A 21,131-nucleotide genomic window follows, 5' to 3' on the forward strand; every position below is an offset into this window, starting at 1 on the left:
TGTTCATTTACAGCTAACCCTCAAAAGTATAAGCAGTTTTGATTTTAAACTGAAGGCAGTTACATAAACACATTTTGTCTGTATTTCCGTATTACAATTCAACCATGGATACTGTCTTAGACTGGTTTAAGTTGAGAACTAGAACTACTCTTCCATGAAAGAGTGCAAGCTGAATACACAGATATCCCTGCTGGAATATGAACTCCAAATACAGCTCCTCATTTGCTTTCAACCCCTGTAATTTTTATCTTTTTCAGTACTCTAGCCAAAGAATGTAACTGTATAAAAAGCCATCAGCACACACTATTTCTATATGTAAATATAAAAAGTCCAATTGTTAACACAGGTTATGACTAACAGACATCTTGAGTTCAGACTTAGGCCTTAGTCTTCCAAGAAAGTTTGACACCAATATGCCATATTGATGGGAGACGCTCCATGCCACATATTATATGGTTATGAATCGAAAAATCTCACATTAAAAATGTAAAAAGCAGGGTGAAAGGAAACAGTCAAAAATGGATGCCATATTGCATATGATCCTTCTATGGTGAAAATTCATTCTCATTCAATTGAGAAAGCCTACAAATTTTGGAGCATATATACTTTGAAAGAGCAAAAGAATTTATGGCAAGTTTAAGCATTCTTCTAGTGCTGAGAAGGGTGAAGAACAAGGTTAACTGGATATCCACTAGTAATGCTGTCAAATAATGAAACCCAAAAATACAGTAATCAAACAGCAAGAGGATATTGCAATAAAGAATAAATTATTCTCCCTCCTCTGTATTTTTTCTTAACACAACAGGGCATTAACTTAGCTATACTGAAGAGCAGGTGGCTGAACAGACAGCAAATTCATTTTTACTGAATGTGTTTAATGATCCTCATTTATTATACCAGCCTAAGTATTGAGTGGTTCATACAAAACCAAACTGAAAAGATTTGACGCCAACTCTAACAGAACGAGTGCATGGCTCTACTGTCCTACCTACTTGTTGGTAATTAGTGTCCTAAGCTAAAACTAGCTTTGTAGAAACTTTCCCCTCCTCCCCTCAAGATTGTTTACTCATTAAAGCGGACAACACAGTAAAGAAAACCTGCTCATGACACTGTTTTCCCTTCAATTTTGTTTATTGATGTACTGAACATGAAAAAGTACAAAGGATCCAAACACAAAATAAAACATGTACAACCTCTTAAATACTCAACAGAATATATTTTCTATTCCAACAGATGTGAATTAAGTCATACTATACAACTTCAAATAAATACCAACCTTACATTTTACTAAGTGCTCTGATAAACACTGTAAAGTGAAGCCCAATTTACATGCCTTCTCATCAATGCCGTTGTTTGCTACAGTAGTATAAGGAAAGAAGCACGTAGCTGTTTTCCCCCACATTGGAAAGTTTGTGTTTTCTATAGTATATACAATTTTTAATGCAGAGGAGCTTTAACAATCTAAATGCACCTAAGAATGAGGAAGTGCTCAGGAAGCCAATTCATTTCTGAATAGCATTGAGTGGGTCAGCATGAAAACTCGCTTATTCACTTTAGCACGCGCTTCACAGTATATGTACTGTACTATACTGAAAAATTTATAACTACAATTCAAAAGAATAAGAACCAAAAGCAACTGCAAAGATAGTGTACAACTATGTTTATGCATAGAACATTGCTTTTTCTAAGGGGAAGCATATGAGCATCTCAGTTTATACAAAAAGCAGGATGTAACTATATAGTTGTCAGTGCATCCTGGTGAAGGCATGAAAACCCTCAGCTTTTTTTCCAAAAATTCAATTATAAGCTAGATGCTAATCAGAAAATATTCTGTATTTTTCTTAAATTTCTTCAATACACGGTAAAGACTTTTTCTATGTCCCCAAATAGTGATTTAAGCATTATACAAAGTTAAATTTCAGTAGCATACAGGTATTCATGGGTTTTGTATGAAAAATGTAAGGAAATTTGTTCAAAACCTATGATTATACTTGTTTTTACCACAAACATATTTATAAACCAAAATGTAGCATCACCATAAACAGCTGAAGCTAGACTATCTACAGACAAAAATAGCAACAGATCTGATGCACTGTAAATTCAAGTCCTCAGGACAACAAAAATGAATAAGCAGACCTCAAGTAACAATGTTAATGCCATTTACAAAAAAAACTCATACAAAAACATTCAAAGTTGACCATCACTTGGCATGTAAGTTAAAAAATAAAGTAAAACCAAAATTAGCTGAAAGGTTCATAACTCAAGGTCTTATTTACATTACACAAAGCTCAGGTGTTAGCCTTGAACATAACTTTCAAAATACCTCCAAATATACCCAACTCAGGCCACTTCTGCTGTGCAAACCGTGCACAATGCCTTTTTCTTAAGACAAAACAATTCTTCAAACAATAGCAAGTACATCACTAAACACCATGAGCTCTATCTGAAGGGAATTCTTTAGGAAGAACAGATTTTTTTCCCCCGTCTCAGTATTTTTAAGTTTCCTGCTTGCTCTTATATAGCTTTTTTAAATTTTCTTTTGTTTCAAAATCACAAATCAATGTGAGCCATCTATCACTTAATAACCAGGATGATCAAAGACTCCACTGATGATTACAAAAATGAAATCAACAGTGCATCCCATCAACTCTACTTCTTAATAGAAAGGTCTCAAAAGTATTTCTACATCATAAATCTTTCTAAATTTTCCCCCAACAACTGCAAATTTCCTGGTAAGTTTTAAAAGCTCACTAGGTGTCTTATGAAGAGATTTCTCAAAGTATTCAAGTCAAAATATTTGTTCCAGGACCAGTAAAAAGTTTCTCCAAATTTTTTTTATTTTTTTTTATAAAAATAGATGCTTTTTTTTTTTAAACCCACATCAAAGAGGCTCTTATCTCTTTGGCAAGGTACTGCTTTACGAAAAGTTCTCCAGTATTCTTACAATAAGCTTTTATAACGTGTTCCCCTTCCCCAACCCAAATGATAATTATAAAATAAATACTGCTTATAACTTTATAAATAAAGTGTAAACTTCAAATACTTTTCTTGAACAACAGAACAGCAATGCATTAAAATGTAAACTAAACACAAGGCAGGTCAAGAAATTATAAAAACAAACTTAAGTAGTGTAACACAAAGCCTCAGTATTTACTCGTAGGTTAAAGGCAGTCATGTAAAGAAAAAACTTCTTCCCTTAGCTGAAACATTTTAAAAGGTCCACCTTCTTCAAAGAAGGCAATAGAATGCATTGTGACAGGTAAAAACCCTGTACCTCTTGTCAATATTCAAACACAAAAGGTATTTAAGAAGTTCTAATTCAAATATTAGCAATAAAAAATCTCACATATTCTTAGGATGCTAAGTAGTCATTTTATCCCCATTTCCACACTGGCATACAACAAAGGCATTTACTAATGCATAAAGCTTCTTGTAAATTGCCTTTGTTGTATAGATTTCGTATATTAATGCACTGAGAATAACTTGTTAGGCTTTGTGCGTTTTGTTTGTTTTAAAGGAGACCTGCAATACTCTGTCCCCAAGGCGGTATCCATTCAGGCTGGCTATTGCCATAGCTGCCTCATCATAGTTTGTCATAGTCACAAATCCAAACCCTTTGCACTTGTTTGTGTTAAAGTCACGAATGACCTTCACATTGGTTACTGCTCCAAAGGGTCCAAACATTTGCCAGAGGATACTCTCATCAGCATCAGGGGCCAAATTGTACACAAAAATGCACCATCCAGTTCCTGCGTGTCCAGGGATATTAATTCCAGCCAAACTGGTCATTCCATCAATGGTCATGGGAGGAAACCTACTGAATAACGGTGGAAAACAAAAGAAACAAGCGTAAAGTAGCTGTTCAGAGAATCCCAACAAAGAAGTTTCAAGCAGAGAAAACGATAGAGGGCTTTTGACAGTGGGCATGGACATTTCAGCCAGACTAATAAGGTAATGTTGTGAAGTTTGTCGTTTTTTTCAGTTGCAGAAATTCTGTATGTAGTACTACACAATTGTGGGAACAGAGTTAAGTCTGACTGAAATGAAATAAACAACAGAAGAACGTAAGAAAAGAATGCTACAAAGCCAGTGAGGATCAAGTCGTTTGAAATGGGAATTCCATGAAACTGCTACTAAGTTTATCTTTCACACACAATGCACTGAAATGAGCAACTTCTGCTGAAGTCTAAACATGCGAAAATGTCTTACTGAAAATGTTATAGTAGCCAAAATACTTTCTCTTAATAATTTGGTTATTGTGAACTGAATGGTTCTTTACCTCTTTACTCCATAAGCCATGTTGAGCAGATTGTCCAACCTGCAAAACATTTAGCAAAGTGTTCAGTCTTCAGACTTTTCTAGCCTTTTATCTTAAGAAAACTTGGTTTCCACCAGCCCCCTAAGTGTATTCTAGAGAACCTCATGCAAAGCTTGAGTACCTCAACTACAAAAGCTAGAAGACCTTGTTACACATGATACAGCTAATATAATACTAAACAGATGTTCCTGCATAGTACCCACAACCACAAGTAGTTAATTTCAGAAAGGCTAAACTTGTGGTAGTGGTGCACTAAGTCAAACAATACTGTCAGCATCAAGTTGTAGTCAGTGACCACTTCAGTGGAATCTTTGAAATTATAAACTTGTTTGACAAAGACTTTACTGAGACTTCTCACACTATGCTGACATGAACACCCAGACCAACACAGTTTTTGAGCAGAAACAAATATTAAAACATATTGCAGTAAGAGCATTTTTTTCCCCTACATTTTCCTACTCTTTTCTGAAAGGAACTGTTTTTAGAATATTGATACATTTATTTTGTGTTATAATTTTTCTCCATGTATTTCTTCCTTCACTTTCTCCCAGGCTGATCTGTAGTATGCAGTCCCACCTCTAAATGCTCTTGGAGTTACTTAACCAATACCTACAAACATGCAATGCCTACCAATTCTATTAAGCAACTTCAGTAGTAAGTTGGAAGTGCTTCTCCAAGAAAATTTCTTCCCTAAAGCAGCTCTAGTGTCTTCCTAGTAAAGCTCGGACATATGAAGAGGAAGTCTCATGCCTAAAGGTTATCTTCAGGATTCCACAAAATACGAGCTTAGGGAATAAAGATTTAAAGGATTCAGTTTTTAGCTTACAGCTACCTTACAGATTCATACTTGGTTGTCATTTTTCTCCAGTAATGAGCTATAGGATTTAATAACCATTATTAGTATACAGAATCCAAATTTAACTGCTCTAATAGTGTAACAGCACTTGGGCACCAAAAAAAAAGATTTGGTCTTGCTTGCAGCTAAGTAAAGGTCATAAACTACACAGAATTTTGACTTTGCAGTGAGCAGGATTTTAACAAAAAGCAAGCCACTGAACACCTTAAAGAGCAGAAAGTAAGAAATGAAAAAATGCCTGCCTACTATCAATAGTGTGATTAGATTACAGAGCTCTACTCTAACTGACGATCTGGAGTGTGAGAGGGAGGTGAAGAATTCCAGAAACACCACCAAATGCAGGTCTTTGCTGTAGAACACGCTAAGGACTTCATATAATATTGGGGTCAACACATGAGTTTTCATCATTTACCTGAGTGACTTAAAAGATTCAGAAGGACAGAGGTGTTCACTGGGCACTTAATTTTTAAGGATACTTTAAGTTACATAACCTACAGATACAGGAACAGTTATTGACAGCTGCTTTTGGAAGTGCAGTTCAAGATTTTTATTAGTAAGAAAAAAAATCATTAGGGTGATCTTATTGTTCTTCGTTATTAGGTTTATGCTACCTGTGTGTTTTCAGGCCTCTACCAACTGTTAACTGACACAGGGCAACCATGGAGAGTAATCAATCTTGTTAACATCTGAAATTTCAACAGTTGGGATTTTTATTTCATTTTATTTTTTGGCATGTGAAAGACGTTAAAGACCTAAAGCATCCCTACAATCTGAGCTGGACAGTCAGCAACTGAGCTGAAATACTGCAACAACACCACCTAAGCAAAGCCCTAAATAAAGGCAGATTTCCACTTACAGTTATGAAAACATAAAACTTGGCATAGCTGTCTTCTAAAGAAGAGAAGCCTGATGGTCTTTCAAAAAAACTTCAGATGTCTGCTACACCAGTTTACCCTTTTGACCAGTCAGTCAACTCAGCCTTTCCTTCCTTCCACATCCACTCAAGTGAGAAAAATTTTACTCACCCACCTATTCACTGCAGACTTGATACTTTGTTACCATTATACTTTTAATTTGAACAGATCACAACATCTCTTTACGGTTTTCAGGTACCACTTTACATTTCATATCTCACCAAGAACTTTCCAGTGAAATTTAAACTGGCATTCATAAAAATGCACTTTCTAATAAAGAAAAATTGCAATAAAAAATAAAGCTTCAATGTCTCGTGTTGCAGGACACGTGTATTCTACAGAAATTACAAAACTGCAAGGAGCTTTAGGTCCTATCCAAAGGAAAAACATTTGGAGAAGTTTTACAAGTCATAATAGGTATACCCAGAGTATCGTTTCAATACAGATGCTATCCAAGCTGGTATCAGTAATACTGAACACAGCTTTGTGTCTGGAAACAAGTGCACTCAGAAGAACTCGTGGAGTTAGCAGGCCAGGCTTGCCAGAATGTTGGATGTTGTAACAGAGGCTGTACAACAGGTCCCTCATGATCTTGTTTCACATAACGCACCACAGTCCATCCTGGAAGTCTAACTTCTGCTTGTATGCTCAGCGTATGGAGCAAGGACAAGCCTACTTTTGTTCAATATATAGCAGACTGTTTCAACTAACCCTTTTATTCCCTAAGAAGCATTAAAAAAATTCACTGAATACTGAATAAAATTGGGTATCCCTTCCTTGAGGGCAGAAAGCCTTCTCTAGTGCTGACCTTCACACCTGTTAGACACTTGCAGTACATAAGGCTGAAAAGCTGAAGGAAAGAATTCACAAATTCTGCCAGAAATGCTGTCTATGAACTCTGAACATTTTACCTAAAAGAATGGAGGCCAAAGCAGAGCTTCTGAAGCGTGGTGCACTCTCTTAAACTGCAAGCTGTTTTGGTTCTTGAAAAATAAAAGAGCAAGCGTTTGAGTAATACTTAGCAAATTCTAATCACATAAACCAGGGGTAGAGGTTGGGAAGAAACTATCAGAATAGCAGAAAAAAATAAAAGGGTCACTCATGAATATAAATAATACAGTATTTGTTTCACTCTGTTCTCACCAACTGTTCTTTTCGATACTCGAACTGTAGGAACAGGGAACTGCATGTCTGTAGTTTCAGCATGAGGAGAACATACATTCACAAATCTACACACGCAAAAAATCTTTGAGTAACAGTCATTACAGAAGCTGGGAATAAGGTAAGTAGTATGCATGATTTAAACTAGGACAAAACCTGAAAGCCAGAATGGGGAAGAAACGCCAGAGGATGAAGAAGAGGACTGCTGTAGCATGACATATTGCTAAGGGATAAATTTAATTGCCTCGGTCAACATTAGCTGAATCAACTTTCATGTTAATCAATAAAATCAAAAAAATAAAAATAACCTTAAAAAGTGATTTTTCTTTTAGTGACTGTCTAGAATAAAAAGTGTCATCTTGATTTAAGCAAGTTTATTAGGTGCTTTTTAGCTACCAATAGGTTGGAATGCATTTTTACTTTTAGCCGTGTTCTCGGAACATAGCTACAGAAATTTCATGTTTTCATGGGTTTCCTTCATAGAGCAGACAAGCAAAGGGAAAGAGTGCCGGGAAACAAACAGACAGGCCCATGGGAATATGTGGCTTCCAGCACCTCAGTTACATACAAGAATTTGACTTACCTAAAACGTTGAGCCTGTTGAGCTAGTGGTGCCGGATACCTTCTATTTGGAGAATGGTACAGCTGAGAAAGGATGGCCTGGTTATTTTTTTGGCTTGGATTGTTAGCAAACTTTACAGTGATGGGCTCGGTGGCACCTGGAGGTTTCTGGCCATTCAGGCCTTTGATAGCTTCTTCTGCTTCAATTCGCTTGTCAAACCGGATAAATCCCACACCCCTTGACACCCCTGCATAGGTTGAAGGAAGCATATAATAAATTCAGAGGTTATGGTACATTTGACTTTAATATTTAATTCTTTCACCAGCTGCTACAAGTGCTAAATTGTGAGTTTACTAGAACTGATCTTTTGCTGACAGAAGACTTCTCTAAGTTTTGGGGGTTTTAATTTATTTTTTGAAGTTACATAAGATACCCTGGTTAGAAAGAGCTTGGAAGGTTCAGAGAAAAACAGTTACATGGCAACTTAAACATCAGAAGGCAAAGGGATATCCCAAAACTGATTTTGGATGGATGGAGGAAGTGAACCCAGAACAACCTGCACTGTAACCTCTGCTTAGTTAATGCTACTCTGCAGTATCTATATTCACAGAGGTTTTGTAAATGGCTTAGTCTTCTCCCTAGCAGCAAGGAATATTTATGCTCTGCTGCAGCATCCGCTGAAGTTCACTTTGGAGCATATATGCTAAACCACTAAGACCTATGTGGGTTTTAGGCTGCAGTAATGTGGGTTACAGCCCGGTTTTAATAGGGCATGTTTATTTCTGTAAGTGAAGACTCAGTTTTTCACCACATACTTTTGTACAGGATGTTTCTGAAGGGAACTTTTTTTTGGGTCATAGATTCTTCCTGCACATAGACAAGTCAAAGACAACATTCAAGGAGATCGAGTATTTATGGAAGGTCTCAGGAATGTTACAACTTGAAGCCTCACACTGTGGCTTGAATATGAACATACTGAGGTGTTAATACTTGCACCAATTACCAGTAAAGCTTCTATGGCTAACACTACTTAGTTGTATGCCTTGTTATAACATTCCTGAATCCATTTAGAGGCCTCTAACATTTCCCTTCATAATCAGGAAAGTGAAAAACTTATCCTCGCTTTAGAAAGACATTAGCGACAAAAAATATACTCTGTTCATAAACAATGACAATTTAAATCAAAATGACAATGAACAAGTGTAAGAAAGCTTTAGAGACAAGTGTCACAGCCTCAACTTTGCATTTTTCATCTGTCAGTTTTTGTCACAACCTTATTATTCATACCGTTTTGAATCTTTCTTCCACCTTCTTAGCGACTGGGAGAAAAGCTTAAACCTGAACAACAATCTATGCCAAAGAACTACTGTGCTCATATTAGGATTTATGAGTGCTCAGAACTTTGGTACACCCTTTTATAAGTTTAAATTTACTAATTTGGACCATGTAAAATCCCACCCTTTCTGTGCATTAATATCAAAAGCATACTGTAAATATTTGTCAAATGAAGACTGGAAATTTGTCCAACAGATCTGCTCCTTCTGCAAGTCACCACTAATTGGCATTTAACTTTTCTTTCCCTGCCTCTCTACACACACCAATGTGTCAATACTGAGATTTCTGTTAAAACACAATTGCAAAGAAGTGCATGTACAGTCAACTACAGTTCAGCCAAGTGTCAGACAATATAACACATTCAAAATAAGGTCATTTGAAAACTTCCTATGGCTGAAAGCTGTTTGTCAACCATGATGACAACTTTAAAAAGGTGCAACTACAAAAAGACACCTAAACTAACTTAGTAACTAACTTAATCATTCAGAGAACAATTTTGAGTTAAAGAATTGCCCCAACAAGTTTGTTGTTTGTTTTTATTTTTGATTTTTTTTTTTGAGATGCAGATTCTGAGAGCCCTCCTCCTTTGTATTCTGCTTAGTGCACTTGATACTTACGTGATATCCTAGGCGATTCATTTGATTGCTTATTTTTGGAACAAACCCGCTGGAAGCAGGTGAGGCAAAGAGTTAAAGGTCCTCAACATCAGCCATTTGAGCCAGGATGAATGCACAGCAAAAACACATGTTCAGTCTGAAGAGCAACCCCAGAGTGTCATTGACACCCATTTACTACTTCTAAACATACTGTAAAAATGCAACTAACCTACTAGATCTTACTTCTGGTTAGGCACGGAAACAGGCTGCCCCAGGGAATGGTAGAGTCGTCATGCCTGGAAGTATTTAGGAGACATGTCTGCAGAGCTTAGGGGACATGATTTAGTGGTGGACTTGGTAGCATTAGGTTGCTGGTTGGATTTGATGATCTTAAAGGCCTTTTCCAACCTGAACGATTCTATGATTCTTTAAGGCACTGCTAAGGACAGAATTCATCTGCTTCTGAGGAACTCAAAGTTCATGTTCTTCAGTGTACCTAAAGTTAATGACGCAACCTTGAAAACAGTCTTAACAGCAATTAGTAGTCCAGGTCTTTTGTAATCCTAGCAGAGAACTAGCTGTGCATTTCTGATTTTTTTTTTATAGAAGTGCTTAACAGCATTTCTTAAAGAGCATGGGGACTATTTTCACACAGCAGCTTGGAAAGGAAGATTATAGCAGCTGTAAGTTTATTACAAGCCATGAAACAGGCTTCAAACCTGCACCTTCAGGGTGGAAATGACTCAAGGTGGCTCAGTTCACTCCAACCTATTTTTGTCCATGAATATTTATGAACAATTCTAGCAGAAAATTGCATTTTCTGGCCCACGTACACCTTTCATACATTCTAGAGACAAGACTTTTGTACTAGAAGGCAGTATATTTTTCAAACTGCCAGTCCAAGAACAAGAGCACGAGCACAAAACTGCATACTTACCAGTGACTTGGTCAACTAGAATACGTGAAGTAATAATGCGTCCATATTGGGAAAAGAGCTGCTCCAGTTCCTTTTGGGTCATTGTTTTGGGAAGTCCACTGACATACAAATTTGCATCTCTGATAGAAGCTGAACTTGGTCGCGCATAGGAAACCTAGAAAGAACATAAAGCAGCTAGAAATTGGAACACTTCTAAAACACTTGAAATAGAACGCTTTGGTATTTCAGGACAGTGTGATTTGTTAAGGTCAGCCAAAAGTTACCTTGCAGTGAGAGTTAAGTGGTTTTTGGTGATGACTGCTGTAACACTACCAAAGGAATACAACACTGATCGCGCAGAAGTTGACTACATGAACTCAGATATAAATCATAACTTAAAGCACTATTTATAAATAAGGTAGAAAAGCTAGGTATATACAAGTCTTGGTGGAGAAGTGCTCTTTTTCAAGTTATTTTAAGATTAGAGAAAGATTTAAGATCTAAACAAAAGGTTTTCCTTTTAATTATCATTAGAACAAAAAAATAAAACACTATGTAGATTTTGCTTTGATACCTAGGTGATAAAGACAGTCCAAAGCACTTTTAAAGGTTTGAAGGTATTTAAGTGCTAACTGTGCCTACTGTAAATGTACTGGGCTCACTATCAAGTGACAGGGTCACTCACAGGAACAAGATAAACTCCACTACTTCATTTATAGCCCTAAGAATGTGTGGCAGAAGGCTTGGGTGCAGAGCTACAACTCTCAGACACATGGTTTAATTTGGCTGTGTGGAGCCAGGAGTTGGACTCAACGATCCTTGTGCGGGTCCCTTCCAACTCAGGATATTCTGTGATTCTATGTGCTTGGACTGTTCAGCAGATCAACTTCAGCAACAGAAAGGTCATGCCAAGTACCAGTGGGGCTCCCAGGTCCTTTTGGACTGGAATTTTTACTGGCTGCCTCAAAGTGCCAGTCAAGTACTTTATAAGATCATCCATTAGACTCTTCAATCCTTAAATGCATGCCACAGAGTTGAAGAGTTCAGTACCCCTCACTGAAGTCTGTACATGACTTATCTTTGTTACAGGAAAGACTGTAATTGGATGTTCATGCTTGTGAAACAGGATGGGCCAAAGTACTTTATTTGGTGTTTTCATAGTATGAAAGTACAGTCAAAGGAGACTCAAGGAGAAGTCAGATTTGAGACTCGAGGAGTAGTCAGATTTAACCTCTTTCCCCTTTACAGCATAGGATCAGCTGCTTCCAGTCAGCTAGAACTTAACTCTGTAAACCTATCTTCTGCCTAATCCTTTGGCATTTGTTTTCAAATCCTTCCTCTGTCTCAGTTCAGTACATATCAGTGAACTATAAGACACCTGTGGAAGCAAAACAAGCAGGAACTGAGATAGAGTGTCTCGGTGACTAAACAGGCACTACTCTGAACATTGCTTTTATCATCCAACCTTCTACACAGAGGCTTTGTGCAAGGTAAGCTGGCTGAATGCGGCTCACCTAGGAAACTCGTAGCTGTCCAACATAAGACACTCAAGACAGGACCCTGTGAACAGCAGCACCTTGCCTTTTAACAAGAGACACATAAGAACTAAACACTTGTGTCAACACAGGCAACTGGGAATAACCACAGTCCTTTCTCCTCATTTGCTTTATGTATTTATTTTATGGGTGTGCAAGTTTAATTATAACAAAAGCTGTCAGTGACCAGTTTCACAAAGCAGGAACAGTAGTTTTCCATTTCCCCAATTTATTTTACCTCCCCTTCACGCTAGGAGGATTTATTCTCCACTGGACCTGAGTCCACTCAACTGAAGAGTGCTCAGTCCTCTTTCCTCTATATGCTGTCCCCTCTTTTGTTTTTAATTTTTGTAAAGTAACTATTCTTAGAAACATGTACCAGGGAACCGTCCACAGAAGAGCTGATAAAAATTACCACCATCGAGATGTCAGATAGCAAGCCATGGACACTACTTTAGCAAAAAGAGATTCAGTGTCCCTGATGCAAAGTGTTAAACAAAAAACACCCCACCAAATACTGTAACAAGATTCCTGACATCTGGTCATAGCAAGCTGCTGCTGTGTCACTTTGGACAAATCTTTAGTCTTTGCTTCCCACATCACACAGAGCTCCTCTACCATCCAGTGATACTAGAAAATAACCCTTGTCAGTGTGTAAGTTTTTTTCTTCAAAAATATCGTTTCATTTTCAGGTACACGGTAAAGAAAAAGTAATAGTTTCTTTTCTAGACTAGCTAGGAACTGATAGATTAAAGTTTCTAATTTTGAGATTAAAGTTTCTAATTTTGACTCAATTTTTGCTGTCTAAAAACTTAAGTGGTGAATATTCTACTACAAGTCAATATAGAATTATTCCTGGAATATAATATGAACTACTATGTAGAGTCAGATAAACAGAAGTATTCAAGACAAAAGTGCTTGTAACCTGCCATAAGCCTCTAATTATCACAATTGTAGTAAAAGTTGATTATGCATCATACAAACTCTTTATCCGTATAGCATGCAGCACTTCCCTGTAAATTACAGCAATGATGAAATCTTGTAACTTGGATATGAGAGATCAGACAAATACTAAGAAAACAGTAACCACATTACTGTGTGAACCACATTCCTGTATGACAGAAGCATTTTTCATAAGGCCAATGAAGAAGTTTAATAGGCCCTTCCAGAGAGGCAAACAACTGATTTGCTACAGCTTGCTAGAGCAGATTCAATAATCCAGTTCAAGTCTCATCAGCAACATTAGTTCTTTTGTGAAAAGAAATGGAGACATCCTACTGTTATTTCCTTGTGCTGTTTTTGCATAATCAACCACACACTTTCTTCTGATGAGTAGTTGAAAAGTCAAGTACAATGAGTGGAACTACAAAAATGAAGATGAGAGGAAAGCAAGGTATTGCAATTCAGGGAAACAGAATAGGAATCAGACTTCAGCTACCAGCTATATGGCAGATTTTCTGACAGCTGGGTGAGATGACCAATTGTCAGTTCTGTGCTGAAGTGTTTAAACACAGAAGTTTGGTAAAAAAAATTCTTGAAGTGGTAAATCTGCTACCATTATATGGCTGTGCAGCCAAAGCCCAACACTTGCCCAGTAATTGTGTTTAACTCTGAATTCTTCTTTTTACTCTGTATATCCAACCTTCACACTGCATACAGCTGTATTTTAAGAAACAGTTTTTAGATCTTGAGTTTTTCCTACTTTTCTGCATGCAGAAGTATATGCTTATGATATTTCCTGGTACTAAGTCAGTGAGGTAAGCTGGAGGCAGGAAAACTGATAGAATGAAGCTTTGCTGCAGTCAGATGAAGGAGGGAATGCAGCATACTGGCTACTCAAGAGGCAGAAAAACACAACAGCTAAGGAATGAAGGATTGCTAATGCTGGCTGTGAGCTTCTTTAAGAAAAAGCTCCATGCCACACTTGGCAGGAATACCTTAAGGAGACTCAAGGCCAGAGAATGAGACAGACAGGGGGACAGGCCTAGACACAATAAAATCCCTACTTAACAAAAACAAGTAGTTCTGACCAGCTGAGTTCATGTCTGTTTTCAAAATCAACCGTTCTACCCCCCAAAATTTAGCACTATTATCACATAGTAGGAGTATAACGCAACAAAGTCCGTTTGGTAACTGAACACAATGAACTGTTAACGATATAGAATTTGACACCAATGGAAGTAGGGAAGAACAGGTTCTAGTTTTAAATAAACTAGATGAAAAAACAATGCATAGCTGCACGGATCACTGGAACGGTTTTATCTGCCGGTTACTGAAAAACTGAACGGTTTTTCATTCTCTCTGCAATTGAGATATGCCAAAAACTGTTCTATCTAGTCTGGCTGAAGCTGCCAGATTTTCCTTTCTGTATGCATTTGTTCAAGCACTCTGGGGAGAAGCTGGAACTCCTGGGAGCGATCATCAGCTAGAGAAAGAAGTAAAAATGACTTTACATTTAATAAGAAAGCTGTGCCATCACCAGTTTTCTAAGCATGCAAGCTTTTAAGCTTGCAGAACAGAGGTTGTGGAACATAAGCCTTGTTAAGCCACTTTCAGACAGGACAAAAAAAGTATGAATAGAAGATACTGAAAGACCTACTGACCCCCCCCCCAACATACTTTGGGGTGCTGCTGTCTTCCCAGACTCAAACCACACTACCTAGACTCAGTTCTACAGCTGTTGATATATTAAACAGGTCTAATTTCTAAGCAACCTGAAGCAGTAAGTGGACTTTCCACCCAGCTGTCTACTGCTAACTGTCAAAGACATTTTGATACAACACATTAAATAGAATAAAACAAGGTAAGCAGAAATGAGAGTTGGTGTTCTTTATAAAAAGAGAGGAAGATGCATAAGAAGCCCTGGTGAAGAAAAACCTTAAGCCAGTTCAGTGACCTGTGCAGCAATATCTAAAATCTAACACATCTCCTCCTCCTGTTCAGTGGTGCTAAAGTAGGCTAGGAACAAATAGCTATTTCACACCATCTACCTAATTAGCAGTTCAAGTTCAGCAGTGCAGAAAATGAAAGTTTGTCCTTCTTACTCATAAACCGAGCAATATCATATGCTAGAGCTACCTCTGCCCAGTCTTTCACCTCCCTTTCTCTGCCACCTGCCTTTTGCATTCTGCTGTACAACAGGACATAAGCCAGCAGTGTACTGCAAAAACATTACCAGACTGGCAAGACAGATAGCCCAGGTAAGACTGGAAGCATATGTTGTCCCTTCAAGGTGATCTTAAAGAATGAAGGCCTGGAGGCTAGCTACCTTCAGAGGGAAGACTCTCACTAGGAGGGTCCTGGGTACTGGTGACTTTGGGGCAGCTCATTCTCTACCTCCAACTTGGCTCCTGCAGAGTAGGCTGTACACTTGGACACTGCAAGGGGAGAAAGCCCTGATGGGGGTCATCAGGGCAAAAAAGCCCTGATGGGGGTCAGGGCTGTGAAGACAGAGTCCTGCAGCAGTATAAGAAAGGAGCAAGGAACACCTGGGGGAGACTCCCTGTTGCAAGCAGACAGACCCCATGTGAACATGGCTGGAGAATTCCTGACCAGAGATGTGGAAAAGGACACGGTACTCAATGCCTTCCTCACCTCAGCCTTTACTAGTAAAACAGGCCTTCACCCAAGGCATGCCCACTGGAAAGTCTGGAACAAGGAAGACTTATCCTTAGAAAAAGGTAACACTGAGGAAGATTTAAACCAGGTAGATACGTCCAGGAAGCCTGAAAGTTTACACCCACAAATGCTGAGGGAGCTGGTGGATGTCACTGCAGCACAACTCCGTTATCCTTGAAATGCCACAGGGAACACGGAAGGTTTCCCAGAACTAGTGGAAAAGATTCATCACTCATCTTCAAGGACAAGGAACTCTTGCTCTCTGGCAAAATCCAGGCCAGCTTCACCTCAGTCCCTTGAAGGCAACAGAGTAACTTATCATGGAAATCTATTCCAGATACCTATTCCAGATACCTGAACGAAAAGGTAATAGATTTATAAAGGTGCAATCATGTCTAACCAACTGAATAGCCTACTCAAATGACATGATTTCCACGGTGGAAAAGAGATGATCAACCTTTATCCCAACTTTAGTAAGACCTTTGACACTCTCCCCTAACATCCTTATGGACAAAACACATTATTAACACTTAAGTACATACCAGAAAGCGAGGTAAATAGACAGTGCAGGATGTGAAAAACTGGCTAAATTGCCAGGTTCTGGGGGTTGTGATCACTGTCATGAAATTCAGCTTTAGACTAGTCATTGGCCTCTACCAATACAAGGAGGATCTTCATTAGTAACCTGGGTGATTGGGCAGAGTGTACCTTCAGCAACTTTGCAGATGATACAAAATGGGATGAGTGGCTGATATGCCAGGGGGTTGTGCTTGCCACCCAGAGTGACCTCAGCCAGACTGGAAAACCTCCTGAAGTTCAACAACAGGAAAAGCTAAGTCCTCTCCCGGGCAGGAATAACCCCATGCTCCAGTACATACCAGGAGCCAACTGGCTGAAAAGCAGCTTTGCAAAGGGCCCTGCAGTCCGGCTGGATAGTATTTTGACCATAGGCTGACAAAACGTGAGCTTGTGACAAAGACAGCCAACAGCATCCAGGACTGTATTAAGAGAACTATTATCAGCACTTCAAGGGATGTGATCCTTCACCTCTACTCAGAGCTGAGGTAATTCTGGTGCAGGAGTCCAGAGCTGGAGACTACACTACAAGAGATATTTACATACTATTGAGTCCAACAAAGGGCCACAAAGGTGATTAAAGGACCAGCACATCTTTGATGCAATGGGAGGCTGACAGAGCTGGGACTGCCCAGTCTGGAGAAAAGGCAGATCAGTAGGATCTTATCCCTAAATACCTAATGAGGGTAGTAAAGATGGAGCCAGACTCTTCCCTGTGGTATCAAATGACAGGACAAGAAGCAATGGACACAAACACTGATACAGCAAACTATTTGGAAATTCCATATAGATATCATTCTGTAAGAAAACATTTATATGATCAAGGGTGGTCAAGCATCTGAAGATACTGATTGTCCAGTTGGGTTATGAACATCCCCAGGGATGAAGACTCACAGTCCTGGGTAACCTGCTTGTGATGACTGTCCTCTGAGCAGGAGGTTGATCAGTAACCTTCAGAGGTACCTCCAACCTCAGCCATTCCGTGATTCTGTAACAACACATGACAAACTTTAAAACAAGTCTTGTATGGACTTCAACCCAGAGGCTGGAAGCAGCTTGAATCAAGTGAGAGTAACAAATCCATAACAGATGATTCACAGTTTTTTTGTATAAACTCAGCAATTTAGACATTTTTCCCCTATTCCTACCAAGAGGAATTCAAAATAGAGATACTGTCTTCAAAAGGGAAATTCAGACTGCTGGGCACATGCTGTCACATCAAGGATAAACTTACCGAACCACCCCCCGAAAAGGAAAAATCCACAGGAAAATGTATCCTAGCTTATTGCAAGTTTACCTTACACTCCAGAACCAGTGTATGTCAAAATACAAAACAGTATCTGCAAAGCACCTATCACTTTTCCTTTCATCTCTTAAATATGCACTCCTTCACAGAGGCTTGTGATCCACTGATGTCTATTGCCCACGCCCTTGCTGGTAAATGCTACCTGGAACAGTCTGACGTAGCAGTCAAGGCCCATACTGAACACTCTTCTAAGAAAGAAAGCAATAAACTCTAACCAGTACTACAGCTTCAGTTTGTGTCATTCCCTCTAAATTCTTAGTGGTTTTTTTTGTTGTTTTGTTTTGTTTTTAAACAAAGTATTCCACATCTAAGAACATACAACAGTTGCAGATTTCTCTATGTGGAAAGTATCTCAGGGAGTACTCCTGTCTTCTGACTGATGCTTACTGGCATCTGTGCAGATCAGTTACAGGAGTAACATACAAACAAAAATTAATACATCAGAATTAATATCCAAACACCATCTCTAGATGTCTTGCTAGGCACCTGAAGTTCTGACCAGGTAGGAAACTGAAAGAAACAACTTCAAAAACCCAATGTAACCGAAATTTAACTTTTTCTCTGGCAAACCTTTACTTGCGATCTGTGATTACTGCAAGTCAACATCATTAGAGAAAAACAAGGATGCCATAACACATAAGAAAATTAATTCCCATGAAAAAGAAACTGCATGGTCTATGAGATATATTGTTTCTATTCATTATTGATATCAAAGTCCAACTATTTCACTTGTAAGATTTAAGGCAGAGTCTCTCCAGATTCATCTCACTACCTGTCAGTTTGCTAGCTCAGTAATTACTTGATCATTCTAGATTCATTCTTGTCATGCAATATACATATGCACTGAATTAACAGTTATGCTAAGATATTACTTCCACAGCTACTTCAACAGGTGAATACTTAATTAATAAACATCAAGGTTATGCAATGTCAGAACTATTGAACACAATGCGAGTCAAGAAGCAGCCAGAAAGCTTGGCTTTAAATATTTAATGACGACACACACTGCGTAACAGTGAACATAGCTGCTCTGTAGGCAACCATTTAAAAACAGTTTTACTGGAATTTTCCATTACTGCTAGTAGGAAAGACTTGCTTCTAGAAATGCAAACATTACAATAAAAAAATGCTGTATTTTCACTGCTTTAATATTTCATCTTCCAATATCAAGATGAATTGAAATTCAACTTAAAACCATGAAAGCTAACATGTTAAGTTAGTTGCCAAAGAGAAGAAAGACCCAGTCCCTAAAAATGAAAGTCAGTTTCTTACCATCTGCTGCTACTGTTAAGACACCTCACCCTACTTCTTCCTAACATATAGCCTCTTAGTAGTATAGAGAACAAGCAAGGATTTTTTTACTGTCTGAAAGATTTTATTGCCTGCAATAACTTTAGGAAAAACTGGTATTAAATTCTAAAACACTCTGCTTAAGGTATTCTTGGAAGTTTTTATATCTGATATCTTTAAATATCAAAATCAGGACTTCTGTGGGTGTTTACATTCAGCAACTTCCAGGGTAAACTACCAACACTGTCTTATAGATAGTATCCAATTTTTAAAAGCTTGTTTCAGTGGAAAAAAATCCAGACTACACACAGTCTGTGCAGACAAACATGGGTTAACCACTCCAGCAAACCAGACAGATGTATATTGGGAAAAGGAATACATTACAAATATAAGCCCTTTTGGCAAGCACAATGAAGACAAGGAACTATTTCTGTAATGGCAACATTCTCAGACCATTGTGTTCTTAACCTTCACTTAAATTAGCATGGGATGCCATGACTCCAGAACTCTTCTTCTTGATTTCCAATAAAATGCTGAAGCACAAAGCAGAGGCTGAGCCTCATCTCAGCTGTCACTAGCCAGTAAAAGGTTGTCTGAAATAGGAAAGTACGTTGCTGTATATTCATCAAGTTTACTTTGTCTCCGCTCAAATGAAAAATAGTTCCATTCTAAACAGAGGTTGAAGGCCAGTTTTCCCAATATACATAAGACTACCTACTTAAACACCAAATTTAAGTCACTGGTGCAAGCTTGCACCAGCATTTGTTTGTGTGAGCAAAGCAGAGACAACAGACTTCCTTCTGTAAATGCAACTTAGACAACTCTCAGGAGTTACAAAAACATACTTCTAAATTCAACTTCACCCATCTGTGTACATTAATAAGAAGGATCATATCTAATACTGGCTGTGCTTTTACAGCCTGTCCTGTAATGGATATCTTTGAAAAAACGGGCACAGAAGTAACAACCTTTGAATACTACAATCAGAAGAAGTTTTGATATTTTAGTCCACATCTCATGAAGACTGCCAGCTATAGACAGTGCCAGAATTGCAGCCTTGAGGTCGGTCCTGGGATTCATGTCCATTCCCTGCCAGCTCGGCAGAGGGCACAAATGGACCAAGCTGTGAGTCTGCTCCTCCAGAAAACAGAGACGACTGGAACCACAACCAGCCACAAAGTGGTAACTGCTGAGGGATCATGGTCAGAGGGAGCTACACTTCACACAGACATCTGGCTCACCAAAACACTGATCTGCAAAGTTAGCGATTCTCTCAGGATATCACAGCACAGTGATCCTGTCAGCTGCTACACATTCTTGACAAACAATCCCCAACCCAGACATAATGAGCTACACTGACCAAGGCACCTCTTTGCACATCTGAATCAACAGCCCACCTAGAACAGTGCTGAAACTCCATTTTCTTCACAAGCAGGCATAAAATAAGATGTTTACAGTGGTTACTGACAGGCACAGTAGTTTGCACAAGTATGACAAAGCCAACGAAGTCCCACCTTTATTTTTATAAATTTCTTCTTTCAAATTGGAATTATTTCATCAAGACAACTCTTTCTGAAGTCTGAACTAAAACCACACAGAACTTAAAAGACTCACAAATGCATACTCAACATGGTTCTAAGTGGGGGGAATAAACCAGGCATGTGCTTCTTTAAAAAAAAAAAGGAATGTCTCTGCACTTTAACTTTCACTGAAAAGATGTGGTGAAGTCTCCTTACAGATGGAGTCTCTTGCAGCAATTTGTAAGTAACTGCTCACTGGAAATCTTCCACCTTTATATATTTATGATCTTGGGCAAGTTAATGCAGTGTATGAACACTAGATATGAGGTCCCCAGCATCTGAGGCTACATCAGTTTTCAAATTTCTTACTGAAAAGAGGAATGCCACTGATATAATAGTGATCACTGGCGCTCACAAGCAGAGATTACCAAAGGGGTTTGGGGTTTTGTACTTTCATTCCTCTTTGACCATATCATGAGATTGTGTTTGACTCTCGTCAGTCAGCAAAAACACCGCAGCTACTTGCACTGTTCTCCTGCAGCACGACCCACGCTCAGCAGACCCTGCTTTACCCAGTGGGCAGCAGACCTGTCAGAGCACCATTGCAAAACAAGACTAGCAACAGAGA

At 38.6% G+C, this 21,131-nt stretch overlaps 1 protein-coding gene across 42 annotated transcripts in view; it reads right to left on the reverse strand.

The window, feature by feature from the left end:
* Window positions 1-1,112: 1,112 nt before the first annotated feature.
* The window catches only part of ELAVL2 (ELAV like RNA binding protein 2), a 342,584-nt gene continuing 322,565 nt past the window's right edge, over window positions 1,113-21,131 (reverse strand). For 26 of the 42 annotated variants that reach the window (XM_083818600.1, XM_083818596.1, XM_083818598.1 and 23 more), the window contains 5 exons: window positions 10,680-10,833; window positions 7,833-8,058; window positions 7,000-7,071; window positions 4,280-4,318; window positions 1,113-3,817 (listed from right to left, as the gene is read on the reverse strand). In XM_083818600.1, the coding sequence (XP_083674726.1) occupies window positions 3,487-3,817; window positions 4,280-4,318; window positions 7,000-7,071; window positions 7,833-8,058; window positions 10,680-10,833 (822 nt within the window). In that variant the 3' untranslated portion in view covers window positions 1,113-3,486. The remainder of the gene's footprint in view (window positions 3,818-4,279; window positions 4,319-6,999; window positions 7,072-7,832; window positions 8,059-10,679; window positions 10,834-21,131) is intronic. The other 16 variants (XM_083818604.1, XM_083818619.1, XM_083818618.1 and 13 more) reach the window with 4 other exon arrangements.

Source organism: Anser anser (assembly GCF_964211835.1).
Source record: "Anser anser genome assembly, chromosome: Z".
Classification (NCBI taxonomy): domain Eukaryota; kingdom Metazoa; phylum Chordata; class Aves; order Anseriformes; family Anatidae; genus Anser; species Anser anser.